Source organism: Dromiciops gliroides, chromosome 2, assembly GCF_019393635.1.
Source record: "Dromiciops gliroides isolate mDroGli1 chromosome 2, mDroGli1.pri, whole genome shotgun sequence".
Classification (NCBI taxonomy): domain Eukaryota; kingdom Metazoa; phylum Chordata; class Mammalia; order Microbiotheria; family Microbiotheriidae; genus Dromiciops; species Dromiciops gliroides.
In genome coordinates this window covers 328,041,301-328,059,980 of record NC_057862.1, presented here as the reverse complement: position 1 = coordinate 328,059,980, position 18,680 = coordinate 328,041,301, and the positions used below count along the sequence as shown (strand labels likewise).

The 18,680-nt window shown below is 41.4% G+C and overlaps 1 protein-coding gene across 1 annotated transcript; it reads right to left on the bottom strand.

Annotated features, from left to right (window-relative positions):
* Positions 1–315: 315 nt before the first annotated feature.
* Positions 316–16,496, bottom strand: LSM11 (LSM11, U7 small nuclear RNA associated). Its single transcript, XM_043988105.1, has 4 exons — positions 16,016–16,496; positions 7,349–7,488; positions 6,263–6,346; positions 316–5,767 (listed from the first exon to the last, which is right to left on the bottom strand). Exons 1-4 carry the CDS (start codon positions 16,485–16,487, stop codon positions 5,375–5,377), a joined length of 1,089 nt encoding a protein of 362 aa, XP_043844040.1. The 5' UTR covers positions 16,488–16,496; the 3' UTR covers positions 316–5,374.
* Positions 16,497–18,680: the final 2,184 nt, after the last annotated feature.

The window sequence follows — 18,680 nt, the reverse complement described above, 5'->3', positions numbered from 1 at the left end:
TAGGTTGATGTTACCAGTAAGCTCATACTTACTGCCATAGGTCAAAGCTGACAATGGTGGTTCAAACGTATTTGGTTACAAGCGGGGGGGGTGGGGGGGGAAAGCTGTACCAGTTACCAAGAGGAAGATCAAGATAATATGTTTGGCAAAGAAAAGGTACCAAGCAGCAACAGTGATATTGACTGCTGTAAGCCACATGATTTTCCTAACATCAGGCAGGTGTTCATGACCAGCATGGGATTTCTCCCCATGATAGAGATTTACCAAAAATCAGCAGAAACCAAACAGCCAGTGTATTATTAAAATCATATTTATTGCAGTTTACAGACCTCATGTACAGTACTTATAACTAAAGCAGAACATTGCAGATTCACATTAAGGTTCTTAGCAGCAATTTGTCCCTAAAGAGCAACTGTTTGGGTGAACTTGACAGTAAGAAGCAATTTACAAAATAGATTCCAACTCATGGTTTTTCCCATTATAGCTGGTATCTGAATAGTGCAAATAGAAATGCCTATGTTCACCCCAGTTTAGCTTTTTCTAGAAAACAAAGTAGTAAGCCAGGGTGTGGATAGATAGCCACAGAACCCCTGGGGTATACCAATGAGAAGGGTTCTTGAGACAGGTCTAGGAGGTAAATAACCTGCTTTTCCCAACATTATCTGCTGTTTGCTTTACTGTCATGACAATATAATACGTCCTAGCCCAGGGGGTGCCTCTGGGATTAGAACACTTGAGAATCAGGCAGCCTACCTTAAATAATGCCCTTTAAAAAAGTTAAATATTTTCCCCAGATATAACAGGATGATAACACTAACTGTAGTCACATTTTGCTTCAAAGCTATGAAAATCAAAAACAAGTGCAAAAGTAGGGGGACTGACTTTCATATCTTTCCTGAGAGACAGTTCCCATCTTTTCAGAAGGGATTTAAAAAAAAAAAAAGACCTTATGCCTTCACATAAGATGATCAAATTATTCTTCATTCTAAATGAATACATAATAGATTGAAGGTCTCTGGTATACTTATTTTTCTCCCCTACATCTCCTGAACGATCTTAAGCTGCTGCTTGACTAAATCTTTTGTTTCTATTTATTGAGAAAAAGAGCCCTTCCAAACATGTCCAAAACGACTCATGAATAAGGAGCAAAGGGCTCTTAATCCTGCTCCTTCTGCACCCCTGAACTTTGACCAGAACTCTGTGTTCAAATCAATTTCCCCAAGGGGGGGGGGGAGATTAGCCACCTTTTCCAACACTGGTTAGGTAGGCTGAGCTTTCTTTGCTCAGGACCACTGAGGAAATCCTTCTGCAGATCAATCTACAGTCACCTCTTGAACAACACTTACTAAGTACTATTTGTGTCTGTGAGACACAGAGACTGAGGCTAACAAAATAATTAAAACCTTATTATTTAAAAGGAATCCATTGAACTCTGTACCTGACCTATTGTGAAATAAGAAATTCCAAAGATTATGTATTTAGAGGTCATTATTACTCCTGCACCAACAGTTGTATCATTAGAGAATTTTCCTTACAAAAAAGAAAAAGGTTTGGGGATAGCACCAGTGAATGGCTGAATGTCTTTGGATGCCTTCTTCCCTAACTGGCAAATATGTAGATGAATACAACTGGTGGAAACAATTCATGAAATACAGTCCCCAATGTGTGATTTTCCATTGGCAGCTAGGATAAAGTAGTCCAAAGAAACATCAATATTCACAGCAGACTTAGCCTTTTCTAGAAAGACAGGAACAGGCCAGGTCTACTGGCCTACATGAATTCTACACAGTTCTGTCTAGATAGGGGAGAAGAGAGGAGGAGCTCACTTATAGCTGCCTGACTTTTCATGGCAACAATTTCTGTTCAATAAGGTCCCAATTAATGAATCCCCTGAAGAAATTGGATATATTTGAATTTGCAATATTTGAAGTTATCATCATTTAAAATAATAGATCCAGCCCAATGGAAATACAGAATGCATATTTGAATGTAACGACCCTTTGAGATGGGCTTATTTGTGTTAACTGGGACCTGGCTATGCTTCTAGCTTTCAGTTTTGCTAATTTATTGTTCTGATTTGATGCATACAATCTGTGCAGAAAATGGTGCTCAAAGTCTTGAGTTATACCCACTGCTAACCCCGGGCCAACCAGATTGCACCTTTGTCCAAAAGCTAGAAAGGGAAAAAAGGCCCAGATGACGCAGCAGCAATCTGTCCCTACTACTGGAAAAATAACTTAAAGTGCATATCCTTTTAGTGGTAAGTTTGTAGTAAGAACTATGTATGCACAGGATAGCTCCTGAAATTAATTTGGCAAACACATGAAGCTACCTATTTCCTTTCCTACCCACTCTAATAATTAATAAGAGACTTCAGCCAATCCAAAGAAGTTTCAGCTCTTGAAATATTTAAATGATTTATTACACACAGTGATCAATTTGTCAGAATAACATAATTCCCTCTATCTACCAGGTTTACTACATATGGGCTATATTGTTTTAAGGTCTTTTTTCAGACTGGATGCTTCTAAGAATCCTATTTTCCCTTTCCTTACCTTTTCCCTCATTTTAAAAATTATGACTTTAGCTATATTTATTGCAATCATCATGAATTCTGAAAGACTATCTTTGAACAACAGATAAATGCCCAAGGAGTGATTTTTTAAAAGTTTTAAAAGAATATTTCTTTAGGAATAAAGAGAAATTATTGTTTTTCTTTTCCAAGCAGAGTATATGAGTTATTTTTAAAAGCCCAATCTATTAAGTTTTCAACACAATACCACTTGCAATTTTGTTTTTAGATAGCAATCATTGCAGAATCAAGACCCTAGCCATAACCAAGAAAACACTCATGATATAAATGATCAAGTATGGTGAATCATATACAACTTATAAAAACCTTTTAGATGAACTGGGTTCTGAAACTGGATAGAAAAGTGGTGAGCTCCTGAACACAAGGAGTAACCTGCACACTTTAGATACAACCTTGAAATTATTCACCAATTTTGAAAAATTAGGTGATGTTTAATGGAAATCAGTCAGCATGACTAGTGAAAATTAAGCATGTTTTTTTCTAAGTCCTTTCGGTTATTTTCCTGGGATATGTTTTTCTGGGAAAGTAAGTATTCACTTTAGTTTTTAGCCTGAGGGCAGAGGTGGGAATAACTAAAATGGCCATACTTTTAGGTGGGGCTGATGCCCATGTTGTCACATACACCCTCCCCAATACAATTTTTGAAGATTCACTCTTGTAAAAATGTTTTAAGGATCACACAAAAAACAAAAACAAAACAACACTCATTTTGTCAAGTTTCAAAGGTGATTTTCATTTGGCTGCTGTATGATTTTCTAACTCTAGCATTTATAATTACGTTCTAGAAGTAGATTTCAAAAATTTATTTAAAAATTAAAGTAAAAAGCTCCCCATGATTTCCCTTGGAAGGTGAGGCACTTTTAGGGACTTGTTCTTTTGATGGCACTATAATCCCTTAGAATAGTCTAGAGCAGATTCTTTGTAAATACCAAAAGAAAAGACAAAGAACAGAGGGATAAAGAGTTAGTGATTCTCAAATTGGAACTGTCTTCACATTTATGGTATTTTCCTAAGAAATACAATTACTCTTTAGAAATTGGGAATAGAACACAGACTTTCCTAGAAAATGGTTCCTAAGAACCTGATATGGGAAGATACCCCTAACGATAAATAATGTCTATCTTATATAGCACCTACCCTGACCACAAGATAAAGCCTTGAAAGGCTAGGGAAGAGTTAATAAGACCATACCTGGCACTTAAATAACATACTTTGTTAATGTCAGGTTGTTCTTCCCAATACCCCTGTGAGGTAGGTGTCTTATCTCCCCATTCGACTGATGGGGAAAACTGAGGCAGCAAGGGGTTACATTGACTTACCTACAGTCACAAGATGAAAAAGCAGCAAGTCAGCTTTCTATACCTGAGCTCCTCCTCCTTTTCTAAGAGTTTCTGCCACAAGTTACACAGCACTTTTCCTTCCAAATACTTGAGCAACTAACCATATAGTGAGTGTATTCTCATTCTGCACAAAAGCTAACTCTTGCTGTAGGAGAAAAAAAAAAAAGAAAACAGTCAACCTAAAAACAGTCAGGTATAGCCTAACAGTCTATTTCAGGATGTAGCCTGTTCTGCACTGGCTGAGTTAAAGAGCAAAGAATCATTACAGTAGAAGCACAACAGGTTTGCTGGAAGTCACATTTCTATGGTGTTCTTGTTGCACCAACGTCCCTCTGAAACACTACCTATCATCGTAGCTTGCAAAAGCCTCTTTGGCCAGATATGAGGGGAAAACAATCTTCCCCTGTTTCATATTAGAACCAAGCTAAAAAGCACCCTTTGTTCCCAGCTCCAGGAGAGGGAGTTCTAGCAGTTAAGACAAGTATATGTTACTGAGTTCATGCTGAACTTACTTAAGCTAAATTAAGCACAGCAATTTGCATGGCACCACAAATGCCACACAGCTCACAAGACAACTCATACTGCATTAAATGCCATGCCACACCAGCTCATGCACCAATAGCATGCCACACAAATCAGAGACAGCAAAAGGACAAGACAGGATACGATTCCCATCTGGTTCACCATACGCAGAAACTAACTTCATCAGGACAGTGAACATAATAATTAAGCTACTAAATTCACAATGACAACAGGTAGAACTATGGTGTATTTACTACTGGGTGTTTATAACATACCACCTGCATAAGTCCCACCCGAATCCAAATTGGTGGGTATTTCATGGGTGTTAAAAATGCTCAATAAAGCTCATAAATTCTAGTCCCTCATCAAGAGAAAATCCAGAAAGATGAATGGTGTGATGTAAAATGCAGCAGTAAGTGCAAGGATGGCAGCCTAATTCATACCATTATCTCTTAGAAAGAAATTCTATGAGCACTTTCCATAGATACCACACCATTTTAAGAACAGATTCCCTTTTCGTGCTGTGGTATGTGTGGTGAGTTATAGACACATCATGACCATAGTAGAGTCAAAAAGGCTATCATTTTTCTAGTTTATCTCAAGAGTATTTGATAGTAGCAATGAAACCAAATCTAATTTATATCTATGAATAGAAATAAAATAGGAATAGATCTATATTTTATAATGATGCCTTCCGCCTCTGAATAGCCACCCATTCTACAAAAGGTACCTTCACATGGTAGCATGCTGTTCCCATCTTTGTGGACAAGCAGTGTCCTAGACTCAGTTCCTTCCTCTCTACATCCAAGATCAGAGGGAATCATTCTAAATTAGCTTTTCACTGAGATGCTAAGGAGCACAGTGCAAATGCAATTCATGCAGTTTATTTCTAAAAATAAAATACTCAAAGCTCGGTTGATCACTGGGCAAGGTGGACAAGTAGAACATTCTCTCCTCGGATAAATATCTGGTTAATGTGTCGTGTGAATACTTGCTGGTAATCCACTTTGGGCTTCTGCCTTTTCTTACGAGACCGGCCCCTTGAATTAGAGCCCCCTGCACTAGAGCCCTCTGTCCGTGTAGTCCTGCCGGACAGGTCAGACCTGGAAACCTCCTTTCCAGATGCCAGAGTCGAAGAAGGTGCTGAGCGGGAACGTTTCTGTGACCCCCTATCCTCATCTTCTCTCCCCCACACTGTGGCCATCTTCCAAGTGGACGTCTGTGAATAGCGAGACAGTGTGGAGTCCTCAACCATCGATCTAGAGTCAGCTTCCTTTTTGGAGGAATCCTGAAGTCTGAGTCGGTCAAACAGCTATGGGAAAACAAGCCAAACATCAGCTGCTCTCCTGACATTCTATATTCCCCTTTAAAAACACATTCCTGTCACCTTCCTAAATTGGTCAACACCAATTTCTCCCCTTCTAACCAGCAGTTAAGTCAACAAAGATACCATCAAGACAAAAGTCACATGCCATATTATGTGACATTACATTATACTGACAAACAGGTTAATTTTTATATTGAACTTCAGTTCAATCTTTCAACTTCAGGTGATGCAACTTGTTACAAAAGTCACATGGAGATCAGACTTAACTGGGATGTGTGGTATAGAAAAAGCAAGACTCTACCATCATCATATCTTGTTTCCAGCATTGAAGCTTTCATTAATTGGAAATGTGGAGAATAGTGACACCAGTCCCCTGATCCCTCACCTCTGTCCCCACCTTACTTCCCCCATCCCAACTCAATGCCTTGTTTCCTATTATTGAAAACTTGGGTTGTTAGTAAGCAGGGGAAAACTTCTTACCCTGGTGAGAGTTAAAGGAGGTTCACGTTCAAATGCTTTGCCCAGAACTGGTTTTCTATAAGTCTCATCCACATCAGTAAGTGCCTTTGAAGAAAACAAAAAGAGAAAAACTGAAAAGTGTTGTCAAAAATCCCAGCAGATTCAAAATAGCACTCTCATCATTAGGCAGCCACAACCACTAGCTATCTTGGTTCACAAGAAGAAGAAAATAAGCAGCACTGGTAACAAACAAGTAAAAGTAATTTTGATACTATTTCCAAATCATCTATGGTCAAAAGTTGCAAAATGTCAAAAGTTCACTTTTACTTGTAATCCTTATGCATTTTTTCCCCTGAAAATCCTCTGGCAACACCAAAATGTGACACCTGGATTGCTCTCATTCCCATCTTGGGAGCCCTTTTAAATACTCTCAAGTTGCCTTCCCCTTCCCTGCTATCTATTTCAGCAACTAATAAGAAATGACTTATGTTACACATAAGCCAGTAATAACTCCCTAGTCAATCAGATCTCATGACATTACCACTATTGTGTGCTAATTATCACCTACTACCTTCCCTTTGATGGTATTTAAGAATAAGACATCATTTGTCAACTCTGTTTAGGAAAATGTATGTGGGGGGTGTTAAAGTGCAGTGAATAACTTGGAAAAGTTGTAGGAGGAAAGTAACCACAACTCCTGGAGAAGAAACTCCAGAATGATGACACCTATGTATTACCTTGTATTATAGTTATTTGTGTACATGTCTTCTCTCCATTACTAGATTGTAAGTTCCTGGAGGGCAGGGTCTTTGTCTTATATATCTTTGTATCCCCCCTACAGTGTCCAGCACAGGGCTTTGCATACAATAGATGCTCAAAGAATACCTGTTGAATGAATGGATAAGAGAATTGGATTTGGGGGAAAAGGAAGTAAGTGGAACCCAGATATTATGCCTGTTCCAGCAGAGCTCAAGGATGCCAGCTCTTCTCTAATGCAGTTATCAGTATAATTGCTATTCTAAAGGGGTTATGTTGATTTCCTAGTCAAATAAAGGGGTTAATCCCTATGAGGGTTTTTTTTCCAGCTCCATAAAAAGAACTAATTACCATATTCCAGAATTTGTCAAATGCAACCAGGAAGCCAGAGCAGACACCCCGAAGTCCTTTGAATGTGCGAATGTGAACATTGACCTTCACGCCCTCTCTGATACAGCGATGAAGTTCACCCAGTGGGCTGCCCTCATGAACTGGAATAAAAAGAGAAGACAGTCAGGGTAGGACAAGAACGTGTATGCCAAGAGTCACTGAGACAGAGCTCTTTACTAGAATCTACTGAATAAAGTCCAATATAGTTTCCATTTTCAGTCTACCCTTGTAAGCCTACGACTTCTTTGTATATACACTACGTTCTAGTAAAAGTGGCCTGCTCCTGTCCCATGAATATGTCCCACACATTACATTCTATGCTTCACAATGCAGCACTACCCAAGCCCCCCCTCCCCCTCCTTCAGCCACACGGGAGGAGGACCACCCGGCTTTGGGGGAGACACTCATCTAGGCAAGCTGGTGGAAGTAATGAAAGTCCTACTATAGTCCTGGCCCTTGCCCAGCAACACCTCCCTTTCAAGACTTCAAGCATTATTATTCATCTGCCACCCACTAGTACCCCTACAGCTAATAACCTGGCACTTTTCTCTCTCCCTATTCCTAGATCACTCAACTACCCACCACACAGGAGCAAACTATTCTCAATCTCCACTTCCCATCCCCTTACTCCCATCCTCCTCTCCCACCTCAAGCCTGCCTACTCATTCCATTCCTGTTCATAGTGAACAAACTTCCTTTATTCTGGACCTCTTTCTATTGTTCTCCTTCCATTTACTGACTTCATTAAGAAAGCACTTCTCCCAGATGACTGCACCTGCGATCACCTTCTCCATCAGTGCTCCAAACTACGACCCCTTGAAGGGAAGTCAGAATACTCTGTGCTCCCCCACTGTTACTGATGTCACTCAGTGACATCTTTTGTTTTTGTTTTTTTGTGAGGCAATTGGGGTTAAGTGACTTGCCCAGGGTCACACAGCTAGTAAGTGTTAAGTGTCTGAGGCTAGGTTTGAACTCAGGTCCTCCTTTCTTCATCTCAAAACCTCTTGATATCATCTCCAACTCTTACTTTTTTTTTTCTTGTCTCAGACAAAGAGGCCAACCTCCTTGTCTAGAGCCAACCCATCTACATGATCCCTTGAGCATGCCTTTTCCCATTTTTCCAGCAGATGGCAACCTTAACTAGCAACTTCTTAATTTTCAACCTCTCATATACTAGTTCCTTTCCTACTGTCTTCAAATATGCCCAAGTCTCTCTTCTAATGAAGTTAAAAAACTAGAAACCTTTGCTAGAAACTACCATTTTCTCAAGCTACTAACCTATAACTTCCCTTTCTCAGCTAAAGTCCTATTTTTAAAAACTGTCCGTACTCCTTCCCCTCTCCCCCAATCCCTAACCCTTTGTAAATCTGGCTTCTGACCTCATCACTATGCTAAAACTGCTCTTTCCAAAGTTTTCAGCAATTTCGCAATCAATATAAATCTGATGGTCTTTTCTCAGGCCTCATCCTTCTAAACTTATCTGCTTCATTTTACATTGCTGACCACTGTCTCTCAATAGAAATTTTCTCCTCTCAGCCTTTGTGATACTACTCTCTTGGTTTTCATCTGACATGGGGGCAGCTAGGTGGCACAGGGGATAAAGCACTGGCCCTGGAGTCAGGAGGACCTGAGTTCAAATCTGGCCTCAGACACTTGACACTAGCTGTGTGAACCTGGGCAAGTCACTTAACCCTCATTGCCCCCCCAAAACAAAAAACACATGTCATCTGACATGTCTAACTGTTCCTTTTCAGTCTCCTCTGCAGTTTCATTATTGATACATAGCCTTTAAATCTGGGTGTACCCTAAAGTTCTGTCCTGGATTCTCGCCATTCTCTTGGTGACCTAATCAGTTTCCACAGGTTTATTATCATCTCTGTGGAGATGACTTTACATCTTTACATCCAATTCCAGTTCTCTCCCCTAAGCATCAGTCCTGAATTGTCAATTACCTTACCAGGCATTTCAAACTGGATGTCCCATAAAAAAAAAATCTCAAAACTCAATGTGTCTAAAACAGAACTCATTATCTTTTCCCCAAAATGCACTCTTTTTTTCAAACCTCCCTATTTCTATTAAAGGCACTGCCATTCTTTCAGTTTACCGAGTCCATAACCTTAGTATTATCTTCAGCTCCTCCATTCCCCCTCAGCTACATTTTGGCATATCAGTTGATTAATCTTGCCATTTCTTCCTCCATGATATCTCTTGCATTTAGCACCTTTTCTCTACTCACATAGCCACCTTAATTCAAGTCTTCATCAGCTCTTCCCTAGGGTACTGCAATGGCATCCTAAATGGTCTTCTTGCCTCATTCCAGTTCATCTTTGACCAAATGATTTTTCTTAAACACTGAACTGACCGTATCACTCCCTGCTCAATGAACTCCACTGGTCACTATTGCCTATAGGATAAAATATAAACTTCTTTGATTAAGCTTTTATAGACTTTCCCAACCTGACCACAACCTTCCTTTGATTGTGATGCAACCTTTATATTCTTCAAACATGACACTCCACTTCCCATCTTCATGCCTTTGCACTGGCCGTGCCTGGAATGTACCCCCCCCCTTCCTCACTTCCAAATTAAAAAAAAAAATCCTTCTTTTCCTTCAAAACAAAGTTCTAGCACCACCTTCATAAAGCCTTTCTTCATCCTCCTCTCAACTTCTAGTGGCCTTCCTCCCAAACTACCATATATATTGCTAATGTATATTTATTCTCTTTGTACTGGTTACACACACACACACACACACACACACACACACGTACTTGTTTCCTCTGTCAGAATATAAGTGCCTTGGGAATAGGAGTCTTTCATTCTTTGTATGTCCAGTACACAGCACCTGCCATATAGCAGGCACATAAAAAAACAGCCTGCTAAGTGACTGACTGGAATACCCTTCCTATCTCACCAGCTACAATCCTACCTACCCTTCAAGAAGGTTCCCTGATTAACCCCAGTCAAAAGGGTCTTTCCCTTCTCAGAAGTCTGATGGCACTAAGACTTTGCTTGCTTATGCACTTACCATGCTCTCTTTTGTATTATAGTTGTGTGGTATCTTATTCCCCTAATATACTGTAAGCTCCTTAAGGACAGAGTCTTGGTCTCTTCTATCTTTGTGACTCTCTCAGAGCCCAGCAGAGCACCCTGCACACAACAGGCATTTAATAAATGGATGATTAATGAACTTTAAGCTCCGCCCAATCCCAGAACAGAACAGTTTATGCTGTGAAATCTCACTGTTACATTCCCTATACATAGCAAAATGGTAAGTCCCCAGAATAATATGGCTAAACCATATATATGTGTGTGTGTGTGTGTGTGTGTGTGTGTGTGTGTGTATATGAATGTGTGTATGCTACACACATAGAGACATATAAATGTACACATACATTTTATGATATATGATCTGCATCATCCACTAGAATGAAGATTTTCTTCTCACACTGGCTCACTCTATTATCTATCATATCAAATCTACACAGTACTGTCTTCAAAGTTTTCTAACAAAATGTTCTGTTCCATTCACCTGAATATTTCCCATTCCCTTTGGCAAACTTTCTACTCAAGCCAATTTAATCTGTTTTCCACATAACCTGCATATTCAAATTGTTCTCAATTCTGTGCCTTGAAACACTGCTTTTAATAGGTTCTTCTTGAATTGAATCCGTCTGAAAGAACTCAACATGTACATGTTTAGAGGAATGGAAAACTTAATTTGCCCTCCATATAATACAAAAATATCTGTAAACACTATCTGGATGCAAAAGCATGGTCTACTCCATTTCTGAACTCCCTGCATTTTACTACACATTGTCTTCCTGTCATGAGAAATACTGGTTGTGTGTAACCAAGCTGTGATTGTGTAAAAGAACATGCCAAGCACATGGATTCTATAAGACTGAATAGGTGCCACGTAAAAGGAGCACTATGACTCACAGGAAGAATTTTGGGACTATGAATTTCAGCTTTTACGGTTCAGCTCAATGAGGGAGCCTTAAGGACAATGCTGAATTTTATTAAAACTATTATTTAATTTTTTAAGCACTCACAGCATGCTAGCTGTGCTATACCAAAGATATACACTGCAGAATCTTTTAGAATAGATATGCCAAAGACTTTATCTATTATACTTCTTACTCTCTGCTGTTGTCATAAAGAAAAATAATAGTCTCTGTTCTTGTTTAAATTTCTAGTTTCCTATTTCTCCCTACTCTACTTATGAATTGGCTTGTTGTAGTCCAGACATGAATTAGTAGTAGAGATAACTTTTTGAGGAAGTGAAGGAAATAGGTTTGGCAGATGTGACATGAGAGGTTATTTCACCTTGAAAAGGTGGAAAGAAAGTTTGGCACAAGTTCACTTCCAGCTGTAAGATTCTATGATCCTAAAAAGGAACACTTAGGGCAAATACTTGAACCTTACTTTAGTCTTTTATCTCTCCCATATCATTATTTCTAATAATATCTAATAGTATTTAAAAAAGAGCTGGAAGAGATTGACGACTCTAACGTTCTACTTCACCCACACAATTTAAAACACACAGAGTCAAAGAGAAGGGTTTTAATTTTTGTAAGCATTATTACTTTATAATACTGGCAATATGGTACACTTATCAGCATGTATGGATATGTACCAATAAAGTTGGTGACCTTTTGTGAATGTTCCTGAAATAACTTATTTTATGCATATTTTAAAATTCATCTTGTTTATTTACTCACCCTTGTGTATATTGCTCGCTCTTTCTCCCTCTCTCTATGGTTATATACACACATGAATATATACATGTAAATGTATACATACATACACACATGCACACATACATGTGTATGCATTTGTCTAGACCTGTGATTTCAATGGTGCAGAGAACTCCTGGCAGTGGGGAAAGTCCCAATACTAATGCAGATCCACACCTGGCACAGTATAGTCTTAGAGAGTTGTCCTTGGAACAGGGCAGTTAAGTGACAATCAAGGTCACACAGCCCACACATGTGTACTGCAGTACATATGCAGGGCTTGAACTCAGGTCTTGTTGACTCTGAAATCTGCTCTATATTCACTATACTATGTTGGCTTTATGTAGCTATATTACACATATATGCTTACGTCTACATATGTACATGCCCAATTATGAGAGAGAGACACAGAGAGAGAATATGTGTGAGAGAATATGTGTCCAAATGAGTGCTTGGGAGGTAAAGCCTTATTTTTTTCTCCAGTTAAAAAGAAAAAGAAGAAAAAAGAAAATAGGAATGGTGAAACCTATTTTCTAAAAATGCTCTGTGGCTGCCCCTATTAAATAAACTTTGAAAACCAATTAGTCAAATAACAAACCTAATTTGGGGCCTTTCAACTCACATCTGTGGCTTTCATGTGCATTTTTTCCCTTGAAAGGTTTTAATAAAATGTTATTCCAAGAAGCATTCCTTTCCAGTTCCTAGAAAGAACACATTCGAGGGCAACAAAGCCATATATTAGTAGGGGAAAAATCAACTTGGTGTTGTCAAAATACAGCACCAGCACAAAAAGACAAAGCAAAAATTAGCCCCCACATCTGTCATTCCTTCTCTAAGTTAATACCACTTGAAAATCCATTAAACACCTAAAACTTCAAAAAATATGCTCTTCATTCTTTCTAAATGTCTTCTCAATTTCTTCTAATACTATTCATTCAACATATAGTTATTGAGGACCCACTATATTGTGATGGTAAAATTTTATGTGTGGTAGCCTTATTCCTGTCTCAAGTGTAGGGAAAACTAGCTAGGGTTTACTTATAAATTAGAAGCTTTAGCACCAGTTTTGGGCATTAAGCATTTATTAGTGAAAGAGAGTCAGAAAGCCAAGAAAAAGCCTATCTAGCCTAGCATCCTCAATTCCTCCACCACCAGCCTGTTCAAGTGAAAAGGCAGAGGAAGCTCCCTCTGTGCCCCAAGAAGTGGTCCTTCCACCCTGCTTCAAGCTAATTGGCTAGCATCACCCAAATTCATTGGTTCACTGGACTTGAGGGTGGTCCCTGTTGAGGTCAGAGTCCACAGCTTCTGAAAATAATACCTTCTTGAGGGCCAAGCAGGTGTGGTCTCAATTGAATAAACTTTAAGTGAGTTAATCAGCAGAGTCAGTCTCACTCAATCCAATCAAGCTGGGGCTTTTGGGCATTCCAAAACCCGTAATTTTCTCATAATATGGAAAGCACTGTAGGGGATAGAGAAAAATGGCCCTTGCTTTCATAGAGCCTTTAGTTTAATAAATGAGTCATCACCTTCAGAACCTTGGAATCATTTGCCACTTCATTCTCTACTATGTCTTTTTCACCCTGTTGTCACTAAATCCTGTCCAAATCATTCTCTCAGACCTGTTTCTAATTACAAAGCCACTAGTCTAATCCAACAGCCTTACACCAGCCTCCTAGCTGGTCTCTGTGCCTCTAGTCTTCTGGAATTACCCTGTTCCACACAAACTTGTTTTAAAAAATCTCTTTCAATGTTATCATCATCTCACTCAATCTAGAGTGGCTCCCTACTTTTAAGAACATCAAATCCATTCTTCAATCTTACAAGGTGTTCTACCAATACAACCTCCTGCTGCTACTCACTCCTTATCTCAGAATTCATTTCTCTTTGTGACCAACACCAAGTATCTGCTCCACCAAATCAAATGTTCACATCACCCCTCCTACATGATTTGTTCTTCTGCATACTTACATATCTTCTCTTTTCTACCCCCTCTCCTTTCCTTCCTTAAGAGCCTAAGGTTCACTTCCTTTAGGGAGCCATGCCAGCCTGATAATTCTCATTTTACATTTCCATTGGTGTTCTTGTACTTATTTTGCTCTAGGCATTATCACTGAATCTCTTCCTTTGTGAATGCTAATAATTCCTTTTTATTAACATGTGTAATACTAACTGCTTCTGGTAATAATGAGAGATTTCTGTTCCCAGTACAAGTTTCCCAAGCACTCCAAGCATGATTTGGGGTGTGGAAGATTTGACCCTACAATTTTTGTCAATTAAAAGGAGCTCAGAGCACTGCTTCCTACAACTGATTATTCTAAGAATGTTCTGTGGTCTCACTAATGTGGCATTTTGACAACAATGCAAGACAACTATGTAGACAGTGGCCTAATTAGTGTTACAATCTTAAGACCTAGCTACCTAATTCACGAAGGAGATGTAAGCTCTTATTGTTCCCATTTAGGAACAACTTATAGACATGCTATAGAACGGCAAGATGAGCTGTAAATTCATGGAAGGAATCCTATGGCACCACAAATCATTTACCTTCACTTTCTACAGCTCTATATCTTGTCAGTGGAGATGTTCTTTTTCAATAAAGTAACCACTAAGAGAAACCTAAACATCACTCATTGAACACACTGGCTCATTTAAGAGGCATATTATAACAATTAAGCTATCAGGATACAGATGCTTTGAACGGCTAAGTAGGTCACTGTGTTCACAGGGCAGATGTCAGAACTGCCTGCCTTATGACAAAGGTATAAGCCTGGCTATGTTTATTACATTTATACAAGACCCAAATCGCACATTCTAACAACCTCTGTCTCCTACAGCTCCACTATCAGAACTTATTAACAGGTTCCCAGAAATTACCTCATGCTATTTGAACCTCTGGAATTTAAAGAAACTCATGATTAGAATAATATGAATCCACACACATAGTTGCATGCACCCAGAAGGCATACAAAGTGTTCCCCCGCCCCCCCCCACTGGCAGCCACTGCATGCCAAATTTCAGATCTTTTGATTAAATGGTGTATGTTTAAAGATTCTAGAGTCTACAGAAGACTCCTTACATCAGCAGAGGAAAAGGTGGGAGAAAAGGGAGAAACTGCTGAGAGGAGATGTCCTTAACCCCACCATAAAGACACTTAGCTGAAACTGTTGGCCTAGCCGACTTTCCAATCAACTATGTATGGATCTTCTTCAAGCCAGATGAACAACAACAACAACAAAACAACCTTCATCGAGTCAGCTAAGGAGACTCATTTCCAATCAAACATCAGACTATCTCCCATATCAGTCATGTAGACCTTCCCCACATCCTCTCATATTAGCAAAAACTATCCTCCCCATATCAGGCACAAAGACCTTCTACAAATCTTTCTATCAATCATGCCAACCCTTCCATTGCAGCCATGCGGGCCCTCCCCTTCCCCAATATCAGGCACGCAGACCCTTTCTAAAATTCCCCATTTCATCCATACAGACCCCTCCCACATTTCCCCATCTCACAGGATCACAGGATTATAGGATCACAGATCTAGCACCAGAGGGACCTCAGAGGCCAGTCATACAGAGACAGTCCAGACATCTCCACATTAGTCATGCAGACCTCTTCCCACCACCCCCATATTAAACATGCTGACCCTCTCTAAAACTTCCTCTATCAGTCAAACAGACCCTCTCCATACGTCGCCCATATCAACTATGAAGACCCTCTCCTAGAGTCAAGCAAGACCATCCCCTCACATATAAATAAAACTAGACCCTCTCCACTTCTCCCCATAGCAGCCGTGCAGCCCCGCCTCACCCCGTTATCAGCCGTGCAGCCCCTCCTCACCCCCCGTATCGGCTGTGCAGACCTCCCTCTCCCGCCAGGTACTCACGGGGCATCCTGGTGAGGACGTTGCGCGGCGCCTTCCTCCTGCGGCCGGGGCGGCCGCTGCTGCCGGGGCCGGTGGCGCCCGCGTCCGCCTCCTCCTTGGTCACCATGAGCCGGCGGAGCCGCTGGATGCGCTCGGGGTCCGGGACCGGCGCTCCGCGGCGGCGGGAAGTCCGGCGCGCCGAGCCGGAGGCGGACGAGGCGGGGCCGGGGGCCGGGGCGCCCGGAGCCCCGGGGCCAGCCTGACCCCGTGCCCGGCCCCGGCCCCGGCCCCGGCCGCCCAGGCGCAGGAAGCTCTCGTACTCCGCCAGGTTGTTGAAGCACGGGGCGTTGGGGAAGGGGATGGGCGGCAGGCGCGGCGCGTAGAGGGCCAGCAACGGGTCGAAGCTATCCGAGCTGACGTCCAGTCGCGGGCTGGGCGGGCTCCCGGGGCTCCCCGCCCGGCCGGGGAGCCCTCGCCGCTCCAGCTCCTCCATGTTTGAAACACCCGCAAGCGGAGGACGATGGGAAAAAGAACGCCTCCCGAGAGCCGGCAACCCGGGGCGGCAAGGCGCAGGCGCAGGCGCAGCGCCACGCGCCGCCGCGAGGGGGCAGCAGGGCCCCGCGGCGGGGCAGCTAGCGTGGGCGGCGAGCGAGCAGTCTTGGATTGACACCTGGAAGGGGGCGGGCAGGTGATGTGAATAGGCAAAGGAAGCGACTTTGCTCAGGATCACAGAGGGAATAAGTTGCAAAGCTGAAACTCTTGCTGCTTGGTAGGAGGTAGCTTCTCCAGCTGGAAAACCAGTGCTTATTCCACGAGAGCAAGAAAGGACCGTGGAGGTCATCTTGTCCGTCCCCTCCCGCCCCCCTCATTTTACATCTGAGGCCCAAAGGAATTGTCCAGAGGTAGCAGAAGAGGCAATAAATAGCAGAAGCACTCCAAGGTAGGTCCTCTGGACCAAAATGCACTGTTTTTGACTAGAGCTGGAAGAGACCTCAGAAGACACTAGTCCAAACTCCTCATTTTACAGTAGAGGAAACCAAGATTCACCAGTTCAATGACACAAGTGGTACAGAGCAGAGTGAGGACTAGAAACCAGGCCTTCCGACAGCCAGATCCTGTGTCCTACACCCACGCTGCCTCTTAGAGCAAACATTAGTATTCAAGTGGCATGCACTATCTGTTGTTATTGAATTAATATGCTTTGTGGCCAGCTCCCTCTTCCATGATAGATGATTCATGCATGAAGGGTAGAGTTGGTAAAGAGGGTTCTGAATAATCCATCTGTCATGACTTTATTGGCACTTCCCTGACTCACTCACCAACAACCCTCTCCATCACAGATGTTCCAGGGAAATGAATTAAGTTAAAATTAAAGTTGGGAAATAAATAATACTGATGGATAGACCCCAGCCATTGCTTTTCCACAGCAAAGTACACAGTCAGGCACACTATTAGGATGTAGTAGAAGACTCAGCAATAAACAAGATACTGCATTATTTAATGAGGAATCTTTACAACACCCATTTCTGAAGCATTCCTGAGCAGCTGGATCCTTTAGCTAACATGTATCTGAGGAAATATAATCTCAAGTGCTTAGATGAAGTGATAAAAGAAGATTCAAGAGTCCTTTAGTGAAAAATAGTTGGTTTTTAAATTTTGCTAAGGCTACAAAGCAGCTTAGTGACTAAGGAATTGAGTAAATTGGTGAACAGTCATCAAGATGGAAAAATATAAATCACAGGGAACTCCAGATATACAGTGTAGCAGGAATGTTAGTGTATTTCTATGTAAATAGGAAATCAGGCTGGAAAAGTAGAGTGGAAGGAAGGAAATAAGCATTTATTAAGTGCCAACATGTACTAGGCACTTTGCAAATATCTCAGCTAGGTGGGGCAGTGGATAAACCACTGGTCCTAGAGACAGGAGAAGGTGAGTTCAAATCCAGCCTCAGACACTTGACACTTACTAGCTGCCTGATCCTAGGCAAGTCACTTAACCCTGATTGCCTTTAATGCCCAGAGCCATCTCCAGTTTTCCTGATGTATATCTTGCCACTGGACCCAGATGGCCGTGAAGAAGAAAGAGAGGCTGGTGACTTTGTACAGCCCTCTCTCACTTAAATCCAATTTACTGTAAGTCATGATATCACCTCTCCATGTCATGGTCTCTTCAAGAATGAAGAACAAATAACAGTATTTTATCCTCACAACAATCCTGGGAGGTAGGTACTGTGAGAAAATAATGGGGTTTTAGGACTTCCAGAGGCCCCCTGCTTGAGAGCCTAACTCTTGGAGCCTTGCCTGATCTGTTTCAGGGTCAGCCCAGAGTTGAGTAAAGTGGGACCTAAGACTCTGAATACAGACAATAGAGGTTAAAACCACACCTACCTGAAAGCCTTCCCGTGAGAGGGTCTGTTCTCTGGACTCTGACCTCAGCAAGTACTGCTCCAGACCACCCTCAAGTCCAGTAAACCAAATAGATTTGAATGATGCTAGCCAATTAGCTTGAAGCAGTGTGTAAGGGTTGCCTCTCTTCCGGACCACAAGAATCATATGCTCGCTTGCTCACTCTCTTGGCCTGGGACTCTGAAGGGAAAAGATGTGGTTTTTTACTCTCTCTCCCCTCTGAACTTTCAGGGCCCTGTGCCCTCTCTTTACTAATATTTAACATGCTTTAATAAATGCTT